Source organism: Anoplopoma fimbria, chromosome 6 (assembly GCF_027596085.1).
Source record: "Anoplopoma fimbria isolate UVic2021 breed Golden Eagle Sablefish chromosome 6, Afim_UVic_2022, whole genome shotgun sequence".
In the NCBI taxonomy this organism is placed as follows: domain Eukaryota; kingdom Metazoa; phylum Chordata; class Actinopteri; order Perciformes; family Anoplopomatidae; genus Anoplopoma; species Anoplopoma fimbria.
In genome coordinates this window covers 16,715,783-16,740,233 of record NC_072454.1, presented here as the reverse complement: position 1 = coordinate 16,740,233, position 24,451 = coordinate 16,715,783, and the positions used below count along the sequence as shown (strand labels likewise).

Genomic DNA, 24,451 nt, shown 5'->3' with positions numbered 1-24,451 from the left:
AATTTTCTTCACCAGCTAGTTGCTAACTGTGTCTCTCTGTTGTTTGGTGCAGAGCAGGTAGTGTACAGCAGGTTATTTGAGATTTTTTGCTTGAACTGCTTTGATCCTTTTTTAATAGAAAAATATGGTGCATTGTTAAGCAAGATGTCTGAAATAATGACATGAGTCAGCTAAACTAACCATGTTCTCAATTACCCCTGTGCTGGAGGAAAGTTACAAGTCAACAAAAAATGCACTTGGGTTTTAATACCTTCAGCCTGTCCAAAACCAAATTATTCTGAGTAATCTGAAAAAGACAGACTACCAGTCATACCAATTGTATGCGGAATGCTTTAGAAAACTGTTCCCATTCAATATGACCCATGTTTACTCCAACCACTGGAAAGTAATTCAGCCCGTCTGATATTTGTAGTAGGCAGTGATTCTCAGATGTTTGTCCAGCTTCAGAAACTAACCTGATAAAACACACACTGCAACTCCACAACCTGTTGTGAATCAAAACACATTTTTCCCAGAAAACTGACAAAAGAGAGAACAGCAGTTTTCAAAGCTTGTCACACATCTTGTCTATTACAATAGCAAATATGTTATTATTGATACTGCAACTGCTTCCTTAAGGGATAATGCTGCATACTCAGCAAAATTTGCTAGAAAACCCCCCCCAAAAAACAACTGGATAGATTAATTAGACTGTACACTCATTGTAATTACGAGTAAATAGACCAATAAATAAACAATGTGATTAACCTTTGCACAAAGAAAACCCCTTCTGACTGATATTTTATTGGTCACTGTGGCCCTTGGACAGGATGGAATTTTTTTTTGTGTATCATCACATCCTTTACCTTCACCAACAAAAAACGGTATTGAGAAAAAAAGACAAGAAATAACTGGTCAGCTGTACATTTTCAAAAACAGAACACTGAGTACAATTCTGGGCTGCTCTCCCAGTGAAAACATAAATCAACCAAATCCTAACCTTTAGCAAGAAGACTGAGTGCTGCTAGAAATGGTGCTGTGTAATGTCTCCCATGAGCAAACACATATTTCCCTACTGACTTAAAACAGAAAAGCACCATCACTTAACTGACAGGAAACGTATACCATCTGTACTGTCATGCATGAGGCTGCATCACGACTAAACACCAATAAATACCATGTTGCTCTTAACGCAGCATGCAAGCAAGAACATCCATTTGCACAAGTACACACAAGAGTACATGCTTTTCAAAATCCTTGTCTCACACAAAAACTTTTCCCCTGAAACACACAAACAAAGATTTGTTCCATACTTTAAGTAAAATGACTCCCCTCAATAAAGATCCCCAAGGGTGCAGATAAGGAGATATACATCTCTTATGCCTTGGAGAATCCAACTGTATTGAATTTATTGCTTTTTAAAACAAGGTTCACGTAAACACAAATTACAGGAAACTTTTATGGTCTCGCATGCATCATGAAGAAGGCATTCAACATTTGACCCTTGGACAGTTAAAACCACAGCTGGGATTTATAAAGCAGGAGAGAAAGGTGCCTCACTTCCCCGCTGGAAATTGGCAGATGGAAGAGGTTTACTGTTCAAACATACCAAATTCATCAGCGTGTTATTTTTTATCACATTCCATCAACAACAACTTAATTCAACTCCAATGCTAACTATAGCTGAATTAGTTCATATCTGGATCTGAGCCAGCCACCTATAAATACAGATGGGTTCCCTCATACAACAGTTGGTCCTCACTCAACTCCCACATTGTGCTGTTCTCAACACATTATTTCTCTCTGTGCTATTTTCAGTATCTTACTACATCTCATTTGAGAGCATTAGACAGCTTTTTAATCTTGAAATGACCTCGAAGCCGAGCTCAAAAAATTCGGCAGCAACAAGAGCAGAACTGATGGGGAATTACTCTAACAGGTTCTGCATTATAACCTCTTCATTCCGCAAATTCTTGACCCCTAATGTCTAGCTACCTTTAACCCCTCGCTGATCTCTATTGTAACCTGACTGACGAGTTACGAGTCACCACAAGAACAAATGCACGGCTCCCCTAAGAAGCAAAACAAACTTGGTGCCGAGGAAAAAAAAAGAGGAATCCAGATGAGATCCTTTTAAGGAAGCAGATTTGGGTCTCCAGTTCTGGGAATCAAATAGAAACAAGGTGACTAGTCACTACTTAAGTCTGTATTATGTTTAAGGCAATAATGGGAATCATACTTATACTACTTCTACTTCTTATAATAATAATATTATAAGATTATACTTCTTATAATAATAATATTATAAGAAGAAGACTAATGCTTCAACTAAGAAAATAGCTTATTTACTTATCTAACTTAAAGCACCAGAGTTTCTGAAATGTTGTTGCTGTTTAGAAACAACAACAAGCAACTGAAGGCTTCCTCCCTTTAGGAGATTAACTCCCCTCAACATCCTGACAGGAAGTCCGTTATCTGCAATTCATTTTCATTTTCTTAAAGAATGAATATTACTTAATACATTTCACAGTTGCTGATTTTCACCTCATGTCTTGACAGTTAATCAATGCAACGCTGTAATTGCATGCCTTTGTTGAAAATTGCTATTTTAACCTCTGGAGAAGATGACCTGCTGATAGATGAGATATCAGCAAGGAGGAGCAGCTCAAAATGTGCCCCTTTATAAAATGGAGTTCAGAGAGTCTGTGTGTCTGTTTCATCCTGGTGATAGGAGGTCTCCAGATGCTTCCTGCAGCCGATTTCGTAACAGTGCACAAAATGTGGGGCACTTTTACTTCACTGTTATTGTTGGAGCAATTGTTTTTAGACAAAGCCATGATAAAACTGCAACACGGCAACACAATTTATCAAATCCACCTGAGGAAGGCAGGTAACAGTCTCCCCCGAGACATAAACAAATGTGTTCTGTATATATTTGTTCCATTTCCTTTGTGGCGGATCTTGCCTGTCTACACAGGAAGCAGAATTTGATGTGGACGCCACCACATCAGGAATATACACTAAGATTAACAAATGGGTCAAGTAGTGGAAATGATAACAGGGTCACCGCCAGGTTGCTAAGGAAGTGTTGTGACGATGCCAAGTGATGAGGTTATCACAGCCTTTTGTCCTATCCTGGGTATGATGGGTCCTCCCGAAGCAAAGGACCCATCATACTTATCACGTTTTGATACAACACACACACACTGAGCACCAGTACACACATACATGTTTCCTCTGCAGTGGAAGTGGGAATCATGGCAAGAGAAACTCTTTCCTCGTGGTAAGACTTGGCCACCCATTACGTTGCCTTGCGGTGGCATCGTGTGGCAGCACCGCGGCCAAAAGACTGCGGAAACATTTTGCCCAGCATGCTTAGCTGCCAAAATCAACAAATCATCAAAATCAGACCAACCTTTGGCCGGTCTTGATATGAGTAACAACGTGGAACACAGAGAATGTCTAATGAGCAGCCATAGCAAAAAATAATACCTCACTTACATCTTAAATGCACATGCATGAGAGGAACTTCATGATAAATCTGACTTATTTTACTGTAGCAAAAGTCTGTTGGCTGTGCACTCCCAAAACAACCCTGGAGAAGAACTGTTTAATGTTCACTCTGACACGACCATGTAGGGAAATCCTGTCCAAAATATTACCCTGAGCTAAAATGAACCTGAAAAGCTCTTCTTTATTATCCAGTTAATGGTATTAACACTAATACTTACAGACAAAGCATTCAGCTGAACTTAGTCATATGACAGTGACTATGTCATTTTCCACTCGATTTATTATCGCAGTGCACTGCTCGTATATTTTACCTTTTTTTTTTCCATTATAGTCTTTATAAATAGACTTGCTGCCATGTGTAATAGAAGACAGCTGGATATGATTACCATCCTGCTATATACTTTCATTGTATCAGCTCTCTTGGCCTGAGGTAAATGAAACCGGGGTAACGGCATCAAGGGAATTGCACGTTTCTGTTGAACTGTAAAGAGGAAAACAAAGCCGGCAGTGTGGCAGCGGCTCCGCTCTGGGTTTCCACGTGCCAGACGGTGTCGAGGAACTTTGTCTTACTGGAGATTCTTTGGGATGAAGCAACAGGAACTCCTGCTTTGCTTTACTCTCCAATGTGTCCTGTTTGTCTTTGGAGAGCAGACTTAGGTCAAACAGTAAGTAAAATAAATTTTTACACATTTGTTTTGAGTTCTTTGGAGGAAACAGATTAGTAGATTTCACTGCATAATGAAGTTTAAATACTGTCGGGTAAGTGGCCAATCACAGACGTGTGTAGTACACTCTGTCAGTAACTGTTGTGAGACCCACATTCAAGTCTTGAAAACCGCACTTCCTGTCGAGCACTATATCCATTTCGGTAAGCAAACTAGAAAATACCTCTTTCACCTAAAATTTCTCCAAAATCCAAGTTGACATATTCAAATCTCTTCTTTTGACTGGCCAATAGTCCAAAACCCGAAGATATTCTGTTTACTATCGAAGAAGACTAACAAAACATGCAAATGGACAATTTGGGGCGTTTTTACTTAAAAAACAGCTTGATCAGATTAACCACATTAATGAATTGACTAATCATTTTAGTTCAACTATTTTGACTTTATCATTTGCTAGAGCCAAATTTCACAAGTTAGTCATTTGTCGATACAGGCAGCTTTTTATATCGTCTGACTACATACATGTAGAGATAACAATACATAAATTAACCTGATAAGACACAACAGAACACAATCATTGAATTATTCTTTAGCTTGTAAAGCTGAAAAATATGTTTTGTTGATGTCTTCTTAGCTTTGTTTTCTAACAAAATATAGCATGTCAACGATAGATCTGTCCATTAAATTAAGCCAAATGAGATATGAATGAGGTGCTCCATGATGCTAACAAGCAGACACACAGGCAGCTTCAAACATTAGCTCCTTTCAATTGCATTTGCAGAATAATTCTGAAAAGCTGGTTCACTCTGTAACTTCATATACCATCATCCATCAGCTCATCTACCCAGTCTGATAATCTCCTGCATTGTATTGCTCAAATCCTACATGTATCTAGTTTTTCCATTCGGTCATAAGAGACTTGTGAGGACCTCAGCGCATTTAGCTTTGACAGATACATGTTCATCCTGCAGATGCCCCACTAACAGCAGCAGTCAACAGAATAAAGTTTGGCGGACCTTTAAATACTCCGGTGGTGCCGAGCAAATGTAATGGGGACATGAGATATAGGGCACATGCTTAGTGGGACGTAGGCCAGAGGATAGAGGTGGGGAAAGTGAGTAGGATACTTTACAAGCTAAATTAAACAGACAACTGTTACAGGCTGGGCTTTAAATGCCTTTTTTAGCTCCTCCTTGGAGACTGCGAAGCGTCTCCAGAGCTACACAACACCACTCATGACCACAAATGGAATTGGCTCCTGTTATGATTTTAAGGCTCACGTGCATTGCGCTGTGATGGGACTGCTGGAGTAAAAAAACATGTACATTGCGATAGATAAACTGCTAAAGACGTAAACATGCCATGAGATGTATAAATTAACAGAAAAGGTGCAGGACATCTAACAAAAGAAACAGTTAAATGTGTTTATATGACAAGTAATAAACCAAAGCCAAGTGAGCAGTAAAAGCCAGCCTCCAACCAAATAGTACTTGACACTTTGAATAATGAATGCTTTAAAGTTTATAGTAAGACATATGTCACAATGTAATGATGACATTACACCTTTAGCATTACATAAACAAAGTACAGAACATGATCTGAACTATTTTGTCATGACATTTTTTGTTTGTTTTGTTCAGCCATGCTGGCAGCGTGGCTCTATGGATGGCTTCATGGATGACTTTTGTACAGACATTCATGGTTCCCAGATGATGTATCCTAATTCATTTGGTGATACCCTTATGTTTCCTTTAGTTCCACCATGAGGTTGACATTTTTGGTTCAGAGAAAATACGTCTCTACAACCTTTGGATGGACTGCCATGATAAATGGCAAAACAATTGATGTCTCCATCAGGATGAATTGAACCAACTTTGGTGGTCCTTCAACCATTAATAGTTTTGTTTATGACAGAATACCTACAAAACTCATAACATCCCATTTGCCTCAGCTATACGTTGTGTTCAATGCTAACTGAGTCACTAGTGAGGCTGTGGACTCTATACAAGTAAAATCTTCCCTGGTGACTTTAAATTGCCATTCCTCGTACTACCATAGAGTGCTGCATATAATACCCAACCTACATAAGATAATAAGTATACAGTAATGTATTTTATTATATGCATTTAAAAAGTCAGGCAAAAAAATGTACCTGTTTCATTAAAATTTGAACTGCTCCTGTTTTCTGTCCTTGATGCCACTATAATTAAGTTTAGTTGCTTATGGATCTATTGATTTCTTGAAGACTTGAGACACTACTATACTCCAGAACGATAACATGCCAATGGTACAAAATGACTAAATGCAACACGTCAAACTGAAGAATTCCCACATAAAGTCGGCGGCTCTCTTGTTAAACGACTCATTGCCATCTCACGCACACAGCACCTCTGGTCATCCGAGCCCTAATCATTCATCAGTCATCACTGCGAAGAACTGTTTTTCCTTCCTCAATGTGAGCTACAACAGAAGGAAAAGCCTGCATGGAGTTTATTTAGCTAAAAATAACCAAACAAAGACCATCTGGAGGGCTGGTATGCTGTTAGCCCATGCCAATAAAAACATGTTTAAAATGATCAACTAGAAAAAACGGGCATAATTTCAGGAGGAGTTAGTCTTGAAAAGAAGTAAGACACTGAACTATTAGCTTCTGACTCTGTGCTCTCTGAATAACTCCAACTATGCCCTTGTGTTTTCAAAACCAGATGATTTACTGTGTGGTCGGTCAAGCCTCTTTTACTTGATTTCAGATAGTGAAAATTGAGCGTGTCTGTTCCAGTCCTGTTGCTGCATGTCCTGTACAGTATTCAGAACAAATGCAACTTTGTAAGCTAACTAATGTAAGCTGTTAACTGAGGTCCTTATAAAGTGTTTATATAATTCAGAGTCAACAAATGGGGTCTACAGATGGTCAGCGTAGTTCCAAACGTGAGAGTGGCTCAGAATAGCTCATGGCCAGCTTCCACCGGCCCTCATGCATCAGGGCTTGAGCAATCAACTCTGACGTGAGGGTTTTCCATCAGCAGCGCCAGCACGCAGCTCCAGTTGACAAAACAGCAGCCCAGCACCCTGCTGTGTTTTAGCTGGGTGGGGCGGGGGGATGCACAACCCCCCTGCCTTGAGGATGCAGTCGGGTAACCAGCTGGTTACCATTAGCATACCTCTTCTGAAGAATGGGAGGACTGGCTCATGAGGGCAGACACATGAGGAAGATAAATGATGCGATTGGTCAAGCATACTTTACTCATGTAAGAGCGGAGCCAGATCACCTCTGATTCTTTAGCTCTTCTCTGCCGTAAAAACACATACTTATATGATGATGAAGACTTATGGCAGACAGTTATCTTGCTAGGGCATAATCTTTGCCCCTTTTTATACATATCTAAGGCCATTCAGCCTGTAAACAGTTTGGCAAAGTGGTCATTTGGGCACCACGCCTTTACCGTCCTGTGTGGCTTTTCAGCTTTTTGGTAACTCTGGGAATCTCACTTCTTCTTTAAGCTGCAGAGCAGGTGGAATTTGTGGCCACATATGGAGAATAAAATAACAATCCACATAGCTAGAGTGGCAACCATGCTGCACTTCACACCTCAGTCAGGCCAATCCAAATAATCCTACAGACGAAAGACGTAACGTTATCTGCGTCATCTGTAAACTGACACGTGTGTCATAGGTAGACAATTATTATATCCTTTAATAAGCTGCAGCTAGGAAACTGTAACTTAGCTTAGCATAAACGCTGGAAACAGAAGGGAAATAACTAGCCTGGCTAAAAAAACAATCCACCGATCAGCACCTTTAAGGGCCACTAATAAACATATAATATCTTGTATGCTTTAACCGTACAAAAACTGAAATGTAAAAGCGACAAAAGTTGAACACTTCATGAAGTTCCTGCGTCTGGCAATGGAAAACAGTTTGGCACATAACCCCTCGTAAAACCACAAAAATGTTTTTCAAAAAGGCCCCAAAAAAACTATACCTTTAACAACATTAAAGTGTTATTGCATCAAGCAACATATAAGTGCCTAAAGCTGCAAAACACGGCTCCCCCTGATGTAAAATATGGCCCGATGGATGGTACTTAAAAGTATAAGTTTGTTTATCTCACAGCCAGAGAGATGTTACAGATATGTGGCAGCTATGAGCTTCATTTCAGTGATAATCACTCGCCAGCCAACACCCAAAGATGTTTGGTTCAACTGTTGAAATGTCCGATTTACTTGGGGGCAGAAACTCTACTTTACAGGACTTACCCTGCTCTTAAAGCTCTGTGTGTTGTAACTTAGGCGGAGGGAAATGAAAATTACATTTAAAACGTTAAATTATTCTGTCTGGGTTTACTTTAGAGCCTCAAAAAACACATGATAAACATCACTGACTAAACCTTAATAACTGTGATGTGCATGTTGTAATGAATAAAGTGAGCTTATTGCTCTCGTGATATACGCTCATTACAGTCTGAGAGGTTGAAGGAAGAGAGGCAGGCGTGGTAATGACAGCCCCCCTCAGTCAGCAGCTCAGCCTCCCACGGTGAAAGCGCTTGGAGAGCACAGTTAAGAATGCCAGTGAAATTTACAGGCCTGCAGTGGGATTAGAGGAGGTGAAACATGGATGGTGCCCTCAGGACGAGGACCTTCTCTGAGACTACACGGGTAAATCACAGAGGAACACAAAAGAGGGACTATGCATTGACAAAGGAGACTCTGTTTCCTGTTTCTGTCAATTTTCTGCAGACACACTCTTGAGCAGCATGCTTCCGAGAACCATCAAGAGCCTGACTGTTACCTTTAACCCAAACCCAGCAGGGTGACACAAAGAGTTTCCCAACAGATGCCTGCTGATCCGGAGCCTTCAGCTGCAGCAGCCGCTGCTCCTACACCACTATGTGATAATGTGATGGAACTGAACGGAACTGGTATCTTGACATCTTCATTTTCCCCTTGTTTTGATCTGTCTAAACACTTTAACTGGAAACTTGCAGGCTTTGATGCTTCAACCAAATGCCACAAAAAAACAGATAAGAAAGAAAAACAGACCCCATAAGTAAATAACTCATAACATACATCAACATTGCAGGGTGCGAATGTCCAAGGTTATGTGAAAGCAGCAGAGAGTTCAGCTGAGGACATGAGCTGCACATGGACAACCCAACACAGACACAGCCAGCGCTAAACCCAGAAAATCCAACCTTACCTTAACGTAGGCAGTGTAGCGCTGGCACTCCTCCCTGTTGATGTCCAAGTTGATCTGCTGGCTCATCTGGCTGATCTGAGATCCGCTTTGAGTGAAGTATACACGGGAAGGCTGGCTTTTCTGTCGCTTATCGACATCAGCTGTCAAGTTATACAGCAACTCTGTGAAGAGACGGCAGCACTTTTACACATAACATCAACTGACAGCGATTATTCTCTGATAATCTTGAGAAACACTTCAAGTATGCAGGGTTTGGTTTTCTGGTAACTGCCATCAAACCATTGGTAGAAATAAATTATCGCTTATTGCAGTAAAATTTGTGTGAGTCAGAGGGAAGATGGGAACATGTTTGACATTTCTTGGTCAAATCATCTGATATTAATTAAAGTTAACAAGAGCCCCTTGTGCCATGGTATGTAATGAAAACAGAACTAATTTCAGTAGATTTGCCTAAAGCTTTGCTACTTTGATGAAAACTGAATGAAAAACGAAGGCTTTGAACAATCAAGAATTTCAAATTAATCTTGAGACTAGACAGAGAATTTATCGTTCATCCACAAGCCAGCAAAGTTGTTTGCCAATTTATTCACGTTACCTAAAACTGAATTGATACATTAAAAACGAGGTTTGTGTGCAGATATTAATGAAGAAAATACAAGATGTAATTCTCCAGCTGGTGGGGCAAAGCCAGCATTACTGTGAAAGAAAACATTCAATAACAACATTCCTGTTGGTTCTACCCCTGGCCTTAGTGACATTGAGACACAGAACAACTTCAGATCTTGAAGCATTTTAATTGAGAAATCATATCCCTGAAGCAAACATTACCAACATTTCCGAGAAGACCATACATGAGCCTCTGGTCATTTAAAATCCATTCCTCTGAATGAATCAGCCTCAGTCTGGAGTAATTGCTTTAAGAGGGTGTCACACTGGTAAAACAGTGAGAAGGGTGGCAAACACACCCTCCTCGTACCAAAGCCTACTGTTTCCTCCGTCCAACAGAGTAACGTAATGAGCTCACTCCAGAAGAGGCAAAGGAAGGTTTCATTAAGCCAGTCACCAAATACATAGTGCTCTACTTTCCATGGTGTTTGCCAGACGGCTAAACAGAGAGGCTTTATTGCTGAGCGCCAGGACACAGTCATTATTTAACGACAGGGCTCCTGCTCCCCTGGGGGTTTGTGAATGACCACACCCAAACACTGGAACAGGACTGCACCTCAGCACTCGACAGGCACCACACCTAAGAACCAGTTAGCAAAGGATGAAGGGTAAACCATGGGCCAAGTGCGCTGACAGGCCAAAGGCTAACCACACCGACCGTGTCCAAGCATGGGGAGAATTACTCAGCATGAGCATGTTGACAATTTTTCCCAATTTAAATGACCAATGATAGGTTCACGGAGTATGAATTTCACTTCCTCACAGCACTAAATGACTAAAATATACTCTATATGATTAACAACAGTGAGTGACACATAACTACCGAGATTTTATGGATTTTGAGAGTTCATTTTAGAAATGTACAGCAACCTCAAGACTCAAAAAAGTCACAGGGCCCGAACGCTGGACGGAAATTTAGTTTTATAGGTGTTGGAGATTTTTTCACTTTGGAGAGAGCCAGGTGAGCTGTTTCCCCTTTTTCAAGTTTTTATACTAAGCTAATGTAATAGCTCCAAACTTACGACATATATACAGCACTCAGATACCAGTGGTATTAATATTTTAGCTCTCTGCAAGAAAACTAATATGAAAATGTTCCAATATATTGAACTATTCCTTTAAGCCACAAAATCTAAACTATGATTCGAGTATTCTAAATTCTGCAACTCTATGGTAAATGAACTTAGTTATTTTTAGCTATCATCTACTTAGCATGCTTACTATTCGGTATTGTGGAAATATGTTTTTTGTTCCAGTGGGGACTGCACAAGTAACACCAGTCACCGGTAGTTCAGTAAATGGACTGACAACTTTTGTGAGGTTTCTCTTGTCGGGATTTGTCCTCACCTATCTGTCCTGGCAGCTGTCTTCCCCGGAAGAGCATGCAGACGGTGACGTTGAAGCAGTTTATGTTCTGGTGTCCCTCGTGGCACTGAGGAACAGAGATGTTGATGGAGACGGGCAGGAAGATGGAGACGTCCACGGTAATGACAGGCCGAGTTCTACAACCACATTGACCGAAACATGAACACAGTGTTGGAAAGACTGGACAATAATACCACTCAGAAGTAGAAAGAAATAGCGTAGTGTCACTGATCCTGTTACTCACCTCAGCAGGACCACACTGTCTGACATGAAAGCTCCAATAGTGACATCTGCAACAAAAACATAAACATGGTTGATTTGGAAAGCCATGAAGAGGAAATTATGTTAATGAAACCTCTGCTGACAGCACTCATCACACCTGTAAATCCCAAACAATGCACAGAGGTCTTTAACTGTCATGTTAGCTAAGTCTAAATGTCAGCCGTGGAATGCAGTAAACAAGATGCCTCCATCACGAGTCTTTGCTCTGCTTGGCAAAATGAGCGAGAGTCAAAAACCATGACGGCGAAAAAACTAATATTTCATAATGTCATCCTTTACTATTTGATGTTTACATCTTCCTGACGTGGTTAAGCCTTCATCTATTCTGGTACGATCTTACCTGCGTATCCATTGCCATCCATGTCCACGTTGCCGGAGATTGACTGGCCAAACATCTGCAGACCAGGGTTTACACTGCGCCCAGACAGTTTCTGTAACAGATGATGCCAGCCCTCAAGTTATGCATGTATGCCAATATGGAAAAAAGAGAACATTTCGAGATTTGTTTTTGCTCTGCGTTTGTTTTTCATAGCTCAATGTCAGACTGTGACAAGTCATTTTTACACAAGTTTTTGTAAATGAGATAAATTGTGTTTATTAGTGAGCTCTGGAGATGCTCTCAGGTGGGTTAATTTAGCTTTGGCCAGAAGCTAGCTGTTTCCTTCAGTATTTATGCTAAAATAATCCAGTCGCCTCCAGGTTTTGCTCTATACTTCAAAACATCTCAGTTGTGATGATGTGGCTGTTAATCAGGTGATTTTCAAAATTGAAATACTTTGTAGTCACTAATAAAAAAGAAGCCCACAAATAGTGGCCTGCTCCTCATTAAGAGCTATGTGGGGTTTCTCTTGGCAACCTCACCACCTGCAACTTTCCAACATTTTTTTTAGCATTTTCAACAGCTCGATACACAAGGTGAACACATTAGTTTCATCATAATTTAACGCGCAATATGTATGCCCAAGTGAACTTATAGTGGAGCCACTAGAACTAAAGATGAGGGGAAAGAGAATCACAATTAAATAATTTGCTTTGTTCTAAAAAAAATCTACATGATGTTGGCATGTTGTGTGACAGTAGGAGGAGTTCTTACCATGGAGTATTTGCTGATGATTCCTGTGGCATCCCCATGGTAGATATACACTGCTCCTCCATAGTCATCCTCTTTAGGGGCTCCTATTGCTACATCTGAAGAGACAAATAGAGGACAAGAGTGTTTTTTGTGAAAAGTCGGCCTGGAAATGAATAAGCATGTGTTTGACTGTGTTTGTGAATGTGTACAAAAGCTTTCATTAACCCTGGGAAACAAGCTGTTACAGTAAGAGTCTTAATAGACAATTAAGTGTTGTTAGTGGGCAAAAGACTTGTGCGACCTCTGAGAGAGTGGAAACAAGGCTATAAAGTGCTGGCAAGATCACTGAAACAATGTCTCCTTATCCCATTTCCACAGAAACTCCAAATATAAACTTTCTTTTTATAAACCAAAACACTTCCAGGCCATGTGGTGCAGCATACCAAAGCAGAAATGGTAAACGAATGGCACTTTATTTTTTATTTGTTATACCACACAATGATTTACTCACTATGTAGAGGTAGCATTAAACAAGTATTTTTTTCTTAGTGGAACCAAATGTGTATTCTGATTTCTACAGTAGTTCTTTCAAATTAAATAGTAGCAGTTTGGTTGTAAATAATAGAATGTCAGTCAGCGAGCAAGTCTGGCTCTTTCGTCACTCCAACAGTGACGAGTTACAGGATGAGTTATGTTTCCCAGCTGCCATCTTTCTCTGCACCCACACATACACACTTCGTGCCAGGCTGCAAGCCTCAAGGCGTATCTTGCACGGAGATGAATCCAAGCAGCAGCTCCCGGCCTCGAGTGTGAGGTTGACGCCAAGTGGACCTCAAACCAAAGCCAATGCGTGTGCCAGGAAAACAGACAGTGTAGATGTGTGTCTGTGTGGATCATTTGGTTTGCATCTGGATGACACACGATGCACACAAGGGTGAGAGAGGGCAATATTTTCTAAAGAGCCCTCTCGCCGCAGGGTAATCAAAACAAAACGTCTGTGAAAATGACGGGTTTTGTTGCACCTACTGAGAATATCAAACAGCCAATGATAGCTTGTGGGCTGCCGTGGGAAATGTGAACTGTGTGACTTTATTACTCACTAGATGACAGAGGAAATAGTTTTGTTGCATGACTAAAGCAAAATGTCACACTAATAGCAATGAATGCTATTTAAAAGTGTTTGCCATTGCTTGGATTTTAGATTTATTGACTACTGGTGGACCGTTACAAGACCCCCATCTGGGTTATGACCGCTTGCCAGTGGCTCCAGTATTGCAAACGGTTTACATGCTCAGAGATAGTTAAGTCATTTTGAATTTAAAGACTTCCTTTTTGGAGCATTTAAGGACTCTCTGGCATCTGAGGCACAAGAGGAAATTAACATGATCTTTGTTTATTTTGCATTGCAAAAGCTGGCTCACAAGGAGAATTTTGAAAAGATTCTCTTAATCTATCAGTATACACAAAAACATTTTAACTTCAACAATAACAATATAACAAATGGATACTATGTCAAGCTGGTTTTACTGTTAGTTGCTGCAAGTTTCACATCATAGTGAACTTAATTAAAAACAGTGGCCATGCAAATTAAGAAGTTGTGGCATGGTTGTAAAAATTTGTCAACACAACTACACAACACGAGTGATTTACGTTTAATGGACCAAAACATGTTAAACCTCTGGTGTGGTCCTATTATGTTAGTGGTTCCAAACCTTTTTTTAGCTTATGACCCCCTAAAGGAAACCAGTGCCTATTTGTGACCTCTAGTCAGGTTTCAGATGTCTTTCAGTTAAACTTCTCAGGTTGTGTTATTGAATTACTGTTTACAGCTCAGAGAGGTAAAACTTGCAAGTAGTGGACACTGTTTTATAAAAACGTCTTTATGAAGTCATGCATGCAGTTGCTAAATTTTACTACAACTACTATGTTATTTCTGTACTGACCTTGATATCCATCATCATCTATGTCTCCGATTGCAGTAATGCATTCTCCAAAGTGTGCATTGTAAGCATTGTCACCACTCAAAACACCTTCTTCCTCCATCACCCCCTGAAAACAGAATCAGCCAAGATAACAGTTAATAAAGTGAGCTGGCAGAAGAAAAATGAAAAGTCCGACAGTATACTGCTGCAGTGAAACTATTGCAGCTCTACGATAAAATTCTTTGGCCACGACTGCAGTAAGTTGGCTTTTATCCAAACAATTTAGCAACCAAACATTCAACTTCCTGCAATAACTCAAAATATAAATACAAAATGTAGAAACAGAAGTTCTAGTCAGTTAAATAATTTCAAAACCGAGTCTCACAATGCTCCACTGTTTTTTCCTAATTTCCTGATAACAAACATGGTCGGAAGGAAATCAAACATGAGCAAATCTAAAAATTGACACTACAGACAAATATAACAGTATTGAAACGTTCAGAGAGCGCGGACATACAGGAGTAAAATAAATCAGCGAGTTAAGGTCTCATGTTCCTACTGAACCACGGATCCCACTCACATTGCCCTTGCTGAGATACACAGACACCTGGCCCTCGTCCCGGAGCTGGCTGTGCATGGGTGCCCCCACCAGCAGGTCCGACAAGCCGTCCTGGTTCAGATCAACTGCACACAATGAGGAGCCAAAGTAAGAGCCCATCTGGAACCAAGCCGAGCCACAGAGCAATGGGTCAGATCACAGACACTCCTTCTTCAGTTCATACCATTGACACTCTGACTGGATTCACCTCCCCTTTTATATCTATACCGGCATTACGTCTTAAAGCAACCCTGACTTCCTTTTATTTACTCTGAATGGAAAGCATTAGCTACCTCCCCGGCTTTGCTTTCTGGCAAGCGTGTTCCTTCTTTAAAACGCTGTTGCTGTGTAAACACTTCAGGCAGATATAAACAGTGTAGTTCTGACAACAAAGCAATCAGAGTAGCTGGTTGCAACACATCGCAAGAATCGACACGATCCCTGAGGCAGATTAGGTTAAATCAAATATGGTTGAATAGTATAACAATAGTCTCAATGGATAATATGTAATGTAATGATTAAAAACAGGACCGCTAGAGACCCTGTGGAAGAAAAACCACATCCGAGCTCATACCATTTTCCCTGAGGCTTGAAAGCTCTTCACCAAAGACCCACCGTCGATTTTGAAAATGTAAACCTGTGCGGGAGAAAAGCAAATCAGTGTGGCAAGCAACACAAGATGACTTCAATTCAACAGCTGGAAATAAGACAGAAGAAGAGGGCCCTACTTTTCCACTGCCGCTGTGCTGAGGCGCCCCTGCAGCAATGTCTATTACATTAGGAGAGGAGAAGTGTCCAGCAGTCACAGCATAGCCTGGAAACAATTATCAGTTTCAGCACATTTTTACTTATATTTTTAACATTCAACACAACTCATCCTCATTAACAGGCTCTCACCGAGGTAGCTGTATCTGTGAGAGTCCACGTCTTCTTTGTTCGGGCTGTAGAAAGAGTCAGAAGTCAGGTTGTACACCTTGATCGTCCCCGTCCAGTAGTATGACCCCGGTGCCCCCATCACCACCAGCTCCTGAAAATGAAAGTCAGACTCATTCAGATGACTGATTCCATCTCTTCTGCACATCTATAGCCTGCTGAAGAAAAGAGGAAAAAGTGCTGCTGGGTGAACGTCTGGTTAACCAGCGGCCACAGACTTGTGTTATCTGCTCTCAACCACACAGCGTTATCTGCTCTCAACCACACAGCCAGATGGCATGCCAGCTGAAGGGGCCTCCTTTGATGTGCTGAGGAATTCAGAGTCCAGGCAAAATTGACAGCTGTAAAATGAGTTGTTCACAGCTTTTTGTTGTGATGCTTCACAACAACTAAAGGGACCAGAGCGCGGCAATTAAGACGCTCTGTTTTAGCTGCACAAAGAGTGTAGCCATTGCTCCCTGAATCCAGATTTTCAAACCTTTGTGTCGTCCTTCTCAGAGGATGAGTGTAGTCACTCTTGAGAACTCAAACAAACTGAAACAACATGGTGAGGACCTCACTCAGAGGTGAATACCCCCTGTGCTGTGGTCTCAAATATCTGGGCACCATGGTTCAGACAAGGATAAGGTTTAACAGTTGGACGTCTTTTCTTTAAATTCCTGAAATTTTTTAAAGTGGGGTTTTTCAAATGCTTTATCAGATCAAAACTGACATCTTCAGTCCGTGAAAAGAGGGGGTTTGATGACTTTTTGGTTTTAAAACAGTAGCTTCATTGTAGAATCCAATGTTATCTGAATATTTTCTTTGCTAAAGCCACAAGGTTTTTATTTAAAGCCTTCACATGATGCTGACTAAAACAAACTTACACACGCACAAAAAAAAATTAATAAGGCTCCACTTATAAGCTCCCTCACCTGCACGGCACTTTCCAGCTTGTATATTGTGTTTTTTCATCTGGGTTTACTCAATAAAATCATGAAACAAATTCCTAAAACATGATGTCATACACTGCTTTAAGTGTTCATAAGAGCCGTGAACAACATTTTCAAACGCTCTAGAAACACACGTCAAAAAAAAAGCTACCAGGCAGATCATGTGAAATGATCCCATTTTAGTATCCGAGACAGGAAAATCATTTTGGTCTTTTAAATGTCAGATACTGGCTAAAAATATCCATCACAGTTTCCCACAGCTCAAGGCCGCATGTTCAAATGTTTTGTTTTCTCTGTCTAACAGTCCAAAGCACTGAAGATATTCAGCTTGCAATGATATATAATTGAGAAAGGCAGCGAGTCCTCACATTAATGAACCGCAGAATGATGGGAGTTTCTCACTTCTCAACGATTAAGCAATGTTTAAAACGATAATATTCTGTTGACTGACTAATCGAGTAGTTGTTTGCGGTTGAGTTGCCTGAGATTTGCAACAGTCTAACTAGAAAGCTGAAAACAGATTTTCATCATACTCTTTACTCCAATAAGAATGGTTTCACCCTGAGGTCACAGCTGTGCTCCAAGGACACATTTTGAAGTCACTTACAGTCCACTGTACTTAACTGTATCTGCCAAATTGAGCGTTATTCTGTTATTCGAGACTTGAAAAGGTACTTTGCAGAACATGCCGCTCACAGACAACATCAGGAATTACTTATATTCCTAGCATATCGAAAACAAAATGTCTAAACTGGTCAAATTCAAATTGCAATGTATTCCTTATTTGCAAATTCTTTCCTGTCAATCTATATTTTTTGCTCAAATGCATTTACATGTTAAATCTATTTGTCCTTTATCTGACCACTTCTGCTCACTGCAGCAGCTTCACCTTTCTAGGCGGCTTACAGATAAAAAAGTATTTGTAAGATACAAAAAAGGAATTGTTCAACCAAGGATGATGTCATATGTTGAAACAAAACTCTATGCAACTAAGCGATAGAGTAAAGGAAACTTGTATTTCGTTTTATCTTGTTAAACCACACCAGGTCAACTGAGGCTAACAGTTATCAGCTGTTAGTCACTGGCTGCTTTGATACAAATACGTGACTGAAGAATTTTCCACATCATTTGACCTAAAACAACTTTGGGTGGAAACTTCCCCCTCAGTCACATAAATAATGTCCCTGCTTACTATCTACCAAAGTCAACAAAGACTTGAAAAATGGTTCTCTGAAATTTGTGGTAATGTTAACGGAAATCATACAAATTGGGGAGAAAAATGAGAGACAGTATAAGATAACTAATTTCTAATTTTCTTTTGGCATGTAATATGAAAATGCAAAGAACAGCAATTGTTATTGCATTGGAAGACGTGCCAAACAGTGAATTGATCGATGAAGTGCCATGATTGTCCAGACGACAGAGTTTGGATGACAACCATCGACGAACAGAGAGAGTATCACATGGATTAAGAAGATGAACAAGAGCCGTTACTGACCTCCGTAAAAACTCCCGCTATCCCGGCTTGGCACGAGCCGTGCTCTTCCCCATACTTCTGCTTATAGTCTGTAAGAAAAAACAAACCACAAATTATTTCACTGTGTGCCTGAGCCAGCATTTACTGGAGTTTTTTTCTGCATTCCATATGGAGCTAGTCAAAGTCCCAGTCCCATCCACAAGGAGTTCTGGGGCCAGAACGCAGACAGGGAGAAGGAGTACAACACCACATTCAACAAGGAGACCTCTTACTTGGAAGGGGGACACACTGCTCTCATGTTACAAAAATATTGAGCTTGGACCTGTGCAAAATGCGGCGTCAATATGGTTCCATGCACAGTGTGTCTGGCTTCTCCACAACGGAGGGCAACGAGAGACACGGAAGGAAGTGAAATCCTGATCCAGGAGCACAATTAAAGTGTAAAACAGGCTTTGATAAATAGGTCACATATAAAAACATATTAAGAACACATTTGCATGAGTCAGCTTATACAGTACTTTCATTTTTAAATGGAACTTGATTTTTAGTGTTGTAGACGGTGCGTGAAGAAAATAACCTGCAGCACAAATGGATTGGATTTACTCCAATCATAACAAAATGGGATTTCTCTATCTTGCAAGGAAATCTTTCCTTAATAGCAACTGATTTCTAGAAAAGCCAAAATTCGGGATTCAAAAAATGTTGGCATAATTACACCATTTAGAAAATGTTTTACTTATGCAAAAAGGTGCAAAGGGAATACAAACACTCCAGAACTGCCAGAACACAAATCAGAGGTCAGAGGCAGATGCTGCTGATGGTGCTGGCTACAGAGATCACGTGTTGATAAAATGTAACCACATCAAAGGATAAACAGACCAATTTATTCTTTTTTTTAGGGAATAAATCTTCAGACTTTAAAAATCAATGTGAGACAGAAGATAACACTTTAACTGCTCACAACTCATGTCCACACTGAGGCCATAACCCGGGTCTTTGCTTAATTTTAAGGGGTTACAAGGCAAAAGGGTCAGGAGCCACTGGTCTAAACCTACAGTATAACCAGCACCATATTTGATGTTTCCCAGCGTCTGTGTCTGCCTAATGTGAGAGGCTGATGTGGGATAAAATGTATGCCTGTACTGTACCTTCATAACAAGGGATGAGCGGCTTGGTCCTGCCCTGGAGATTGGGAGGAATGATGGAGCAGTATCCGTGGGGAAGGATATGCTCTGCCTCGTAGAAGACGTTTTTCCAGCGGTGAGCACAGGCCTGCGAGAGAAAAGCAGGAACGGGGGACAAATTCAGACACATGTTCATGCTGTAAACACAAAACACTTCAGACTGCATGTAGGCGTTCCTTCGACCACGCTGATAGGTTAAGCCCCGTCCTCGCTGGGCTGGAGTCAGTTTGTCTCTGCGGCTGTCAAATGATCGTCAATAAGAGGGGGTCGTAAAGCCCATCCATAAATGTGACCGTAACAGCCATGGTCTGTGGTGTGAATATCTGATCTGCAGCGGGAGATCTGTTTCCTAAGCTTCATTAAACACGCAGCAAGAAAATCTTCATCTCAACATTTGTCTTTTACATTTTTTTATTTCAAAAACAGCTCCTCTGGGCCTTACAGGCCGCTGGAGAAGCCAAAAGTTCAGACAGCAGATCAAAAGACACAGAACAAAACAAAAATATTGCGTTTTAGTCATACCGTTGGGGTACATTTCTACAACTGACAGCGAGTAATTCTCAAAATAATATTTTGCCGCTGTGTTTTTCAAAATATAACATTCCACAGATCGATAAGCATACAGGATAATACAGACTCGATTTCAAACTCTGGCACGAATCAGGCCACATAAATGTGTAAATGTGGTAATGATTTAGTACCCTGGGGGGATGGTGGTGGAGCTCCTGTGGCTCTGGGGACAGATCTGGACGCCTCTGTGCAGACGAAGTTCACTTCATTTCCCCTCACACTGTTTAACTCACCCAGCCCCCCCCCAACTCCCCCACGCACGCACACACAGACACACACTCTAAATGAACACAAGAGCTCGGCGGATTGTGGGGGCACACAGAGCGTCAGATGACTGTCTGGAAGCAAGATGCTGTATAGAGAAACACTTGTGTTACAAAAGACTGCCTGGTTTACAGTACTAGCACTACCAGCATGAATTCTCCCTCATGAGAAAAAGAAGATTCTGGAAAAAAAAGATCAATCAGCTGATATAAATACAGCAAAAGGAGCTTTTGCAGCAGCTGTTTTGATCGAAGGAGCAAAGAAGGCTTTTATGGTTGGAGTCCGTGCTGTTGTCATGTTCCTGTTCAGTTAAAGGGCTCGCTGGTCACAAACAAGGTCTTCACTGAAAACAAAGATGAAATCACCACTCTACACATCTGCCAAGCAGCCATTTCCCTCCTTTTGCACAGAAACCTGAGTCCATTCAGATGAGATTTAAAAAAAAAAAAAGCAACACAGCAACACATGGCAGAAAGTCACCACCTTTCTTTTATCATATTCCCATCTGGACGGCCAAAGAGTGGGCAGGTACAAGCATTTTATTTTTCTATGCTGGAGTTCCAAAGACTGACAACTCCAAGAAATCTTCAAGTTTTGGGTCGTGGTTTGAAAATCATGCCAATAAATTCCACTGAGGTATAAAAAATGGACAAAGGACAAACATATTGAAAGTAATAGAGGTTTAAAAGGCCAAACAGTTATTTGGACGTCGGTATGGGGAAGGAATTCTTGTGATTTGTTTGGCTCCTGTAGGAGGAGGTCAATCAACGGTAGGTATACAAACACACCTGTCGCCTTCAAACCGTCCAGGAAGGCTACCGGTTCCCTCGCTGCCCACGGCAGGGGACTGGGGGTTAACGTTTAATGAAAGGCTGCCCTTGGACAGGACCACCGCAGAGGAGCTGAAGCCTAAACAAACTGTGCCAGCTGCCCTATGATCTCTGTGCAAATACCCAGCCAAGCACTTCTGGGATTAGCACCACTAGTTAGTCTTCTGGTTTCTCTAAATCCCTCTCTGATTCTTTATAAACATTCTACTTTTGACAAAACCCAGTTCCACTGACTCTTCCAGCTCCAAACACGAGGTAGATGTTTCACAGTATTATGTAACCACTCAGCAGTTTCCAAATCTGTCTGACTTCAGCTGTGACTCCAACTTTAAATATGCAAAAGAAATGTAAATTCAGTTTTCACTTGTGCAAGTCAAAGCTTGCGAGCATGTTACACAGAATGGAAGGAAAGGCCTTTTTATTTAGGGAGGGCTGTAATGTTGAGACCAGCTGTGGTTCAACAGTGCGGTTCATGGTAAAATATTAGCAACAATGATGTCGGTCCAATCTGGTCTGATTTTACGAGTGTACATGGTTTGCATTAAACAATTTGGTGAGGTCAGCGCTCACCAGTATTTTGCCGTTGGCTCTGTCCTGGCGGGCCAGGCTGACCCCCATCCACTCGTCATCCCTGTCACCCTGGCACGTCTTCCCACACGACTCCCTCGGCTTGTTTCCTGAAAGACAATGAGAGCAGTTTCTACAGATGTTGAGTCATCAGGATGGATGTCTTGGAGCAAGTAGCTTGTTAACTCGTCAGCCATTTTCAGCTTTTTGAGTTCTGTGTTTCGGTCTTTATTTTTGCTGAATGTGTGTGGGACGTTGACACAGTTCTAATGCTATAGATCAAACATTAAGAAAGGTTGTACAGCTGATATGGTCAATTTTGTAAGTCCATTTTACCCAAAGAAAAAAATATATTCTTACATTCAGTAGAGCCAAACCTCATGGATTTTTGAGTTTGATACCAATATTGATATTTAAGTGTTAAACAAGTCTAATAATAATATATTCGCTGATATTCCATTTTTTACATTAACACACATAATAAAAGCATCTTTCTTTTAAATAGGATCCCTAGCAACTAATGATTATATTCATATTTGAGTATTCTGAATCAATTAATTGTTTGGTTAAATAAAATATCAGAAAAACATGAAAATCATCGCAATTTCCTCAAGCCCAATGGAAGTCATGAAATTTCAAAAGTACACATACAAATATATAAAACCAAATAACTAACTGTACGATGCATACAACTTTGTAATGCTATTGATATGACTGTGCATAGTTAGTTAAAGCCAATACAAAGACAATGGCACAACTTTTCAAAAGTCCAACTCCAACAAAGAAAAGATTAGTTTTTCCCTTCCCCAAGTTTATTCTCTATCTGCCTGCAGACAACTGATTCAGCACAATGGCATGTAGCTGTGCAGCATGTAGAGTGTGCTGTGTGCTCCCAGAGGCCCGTCAGAGTTCAGCTCCTCTGGTCCATGTGGCTCACTGAGCAGCACACGCTCACTGTGATAATGTATGTTTTTTTTGGTGACACACTGACTGAGCACAGAGTTAATATTAAAGCTACGCCTGCACCCCGGCCTTTTTGACCACAAGAACAGAACTGAGGTCGGGGCTTTGGGTGGGGGTGGGGGGGGTTGAAGCTCAACTTTTTGGCTCACGTGCTTGGAAAATATTAGCAGAAGCATAAATCATATTTATCAAAAATATTTATGGACCTCTGCACACAGAACACTCTTGTCTTTTTTGCATGTCTCCATAAAGCAGGTTCAGAACTAGAAGAACAAATGTCGCACTGTTAAGAGCAGTATAAGGCTGCATTATTCTTATAAAACAAAACAGATGCTTGGGGGAGTGTAGGCAAAGAGAGGAAAAAGCTGCAGGACAGCTCAGTGTGTGTGTGTGTGTGTGTGTGTGACTGTAGCTCTAGATAGTTCACTTTTCTGTTGTGTCAGGATGCATGTGTTGCCCTGAGGCTGCAGTAGAGTTGTGTCTTGTTTGTCAATGTTTTAAATATCACAAATTTATGCTGAAGGAAGTGGAGACTGACCTCTTCCCAGATCCATCTCTGTGCAGCGGCGCTCTGGGTTGCTGTGAACTCGACACTTATACACAGCTCCAGGAGAGTGCACAGAGCTACTGTAGGTTGAGTTTGCCTTTGGAGCCCCGACTATTACCCTGCAAAAATGAGGAGAGAATAGAGGATGGTACAAACAGCTTACAGTATCTTTAAACTAAAAAGAAAAACTTTTGCAAGCAGAAAAAGTTACAATACAAGCAGAAAAAGTTACAATACAAGCAGAAATGGCGTTTCTTTAAGCATATTAAGCATTGTTTCGTATGCATTGGATGTGGATGCAGCCTGAGCCCTCTTGAGACCCTCCAACATGTGTTACAAAAGTACAAACTCATTGCATAATTGACAGAAAATGACAGCATTTCCAGTAAAACATGGGACTCACCAGCGTGTGTTGTCATGATAATGCTCCAGCACAGAGTAGCCAAAAAAACTAGAATTCGGCCCCCGAAAAACCAGAGGATGTTCTAAGTCTATATTGTAAGAATAAGCAAGTGAAATAGAGAGATAGACATAAAAAACATGTTGTACTCCCGTTTTGTGTCTCCGAAGAGTAGCCATCCCTTTGCGCATCATGCGTAATAACGCGCTTAAAGTGTCTAAAAAGAAGAAGGGGAAAAAACAAAAAAAGGGGGAATTGTCAGCTCTTCAGTGCTCAGACTGTGTGCAAAAATATATTTTAGTTGTATTTTCCTGGTCTAACGCAGCGTGAAGGCTGTGATGGCATGAGGAAAAGCTTGAGGAGGAAAGTTAACGGTCCGGTAAATAACGGTGCGTCAGCTCCTCTCCATTCTGTGTCAATCGGAGAAAGTTGTTGCTCGCAGGCTCCCTGTCGTGGAGATAAATGCGGTCACTTGTGTCAAGTTAACAAGACGTAGCCGGGGACACGACCGGATGTTCAAGGTTTG

General features: G+C 40.9%; 1 protein-coding gene across 1 annotated transcript in view; it reads right to left on the bottom strand.

Moving 5' to 3' along the window:
* Positions 1–24,367, bottom strand: part of itga9 (integrin, alpha 9) — a 47,447-nt gene extending 23,080 nt beyond the window's left edge. The window contains exons 1-15 of the mRNA XM_054600094.1: positions 23,929–24,367; positions 23,517–23,644; positions 22,019–22,125; positions 19,749–19,872; positions 18,622–18,689; positions 16,156–16,285; positions 15,987–16,072; positions 15,833–15,895; positions 15,241–15,378; positions 14,682–14,787; positions 12,760–12,854; positions 12,007–12,097; positions 11,629–11,674; positions 11,367–11,521; positions 9,354–9,514 (exon numbers count right to left, since the gene is read on the bottom strand). Of these exons, the coding sequence (XP_054456069.1) occupies positions 9,354–9,514; positions 11,367–11,521; positions 11,629–11,674; positions 12,007–12,097; positions 12,760–12,854; positions 14,682–14,787; positions 15,241–15,378; positions 15,833–15,895; positions 15,987–16,072; positions 16,156–16,285; positions 18,622–18,689; positions 19,749–19,872; positions 22,019–22,125; positions 23,517–23,644; positions 23,929–24,119 (1,689 nt within the window). The 5' untranslated portion in view covers positions 24,120–24,367. The remainder of the gene's footprint in view (positions 1–9,353; positions 9,515–11,366; positions 11,522–11,628; positions 11,675–12,006; positions 12,098–12,759; positions 12,855–14,681; positions 14,788–15,240; positions 15,379–15,832; positions 15,896–15,986; positions 16,073–16,155; positions 16,286–18,621; positions 18,690–19,748; positions 19,873–22,018; positions 22,126–23,516; positions 23,645–23,928) is intronic.
* Between the last annotated feature and the right edge of the window lie 84 nt (positions 24,368–24,451).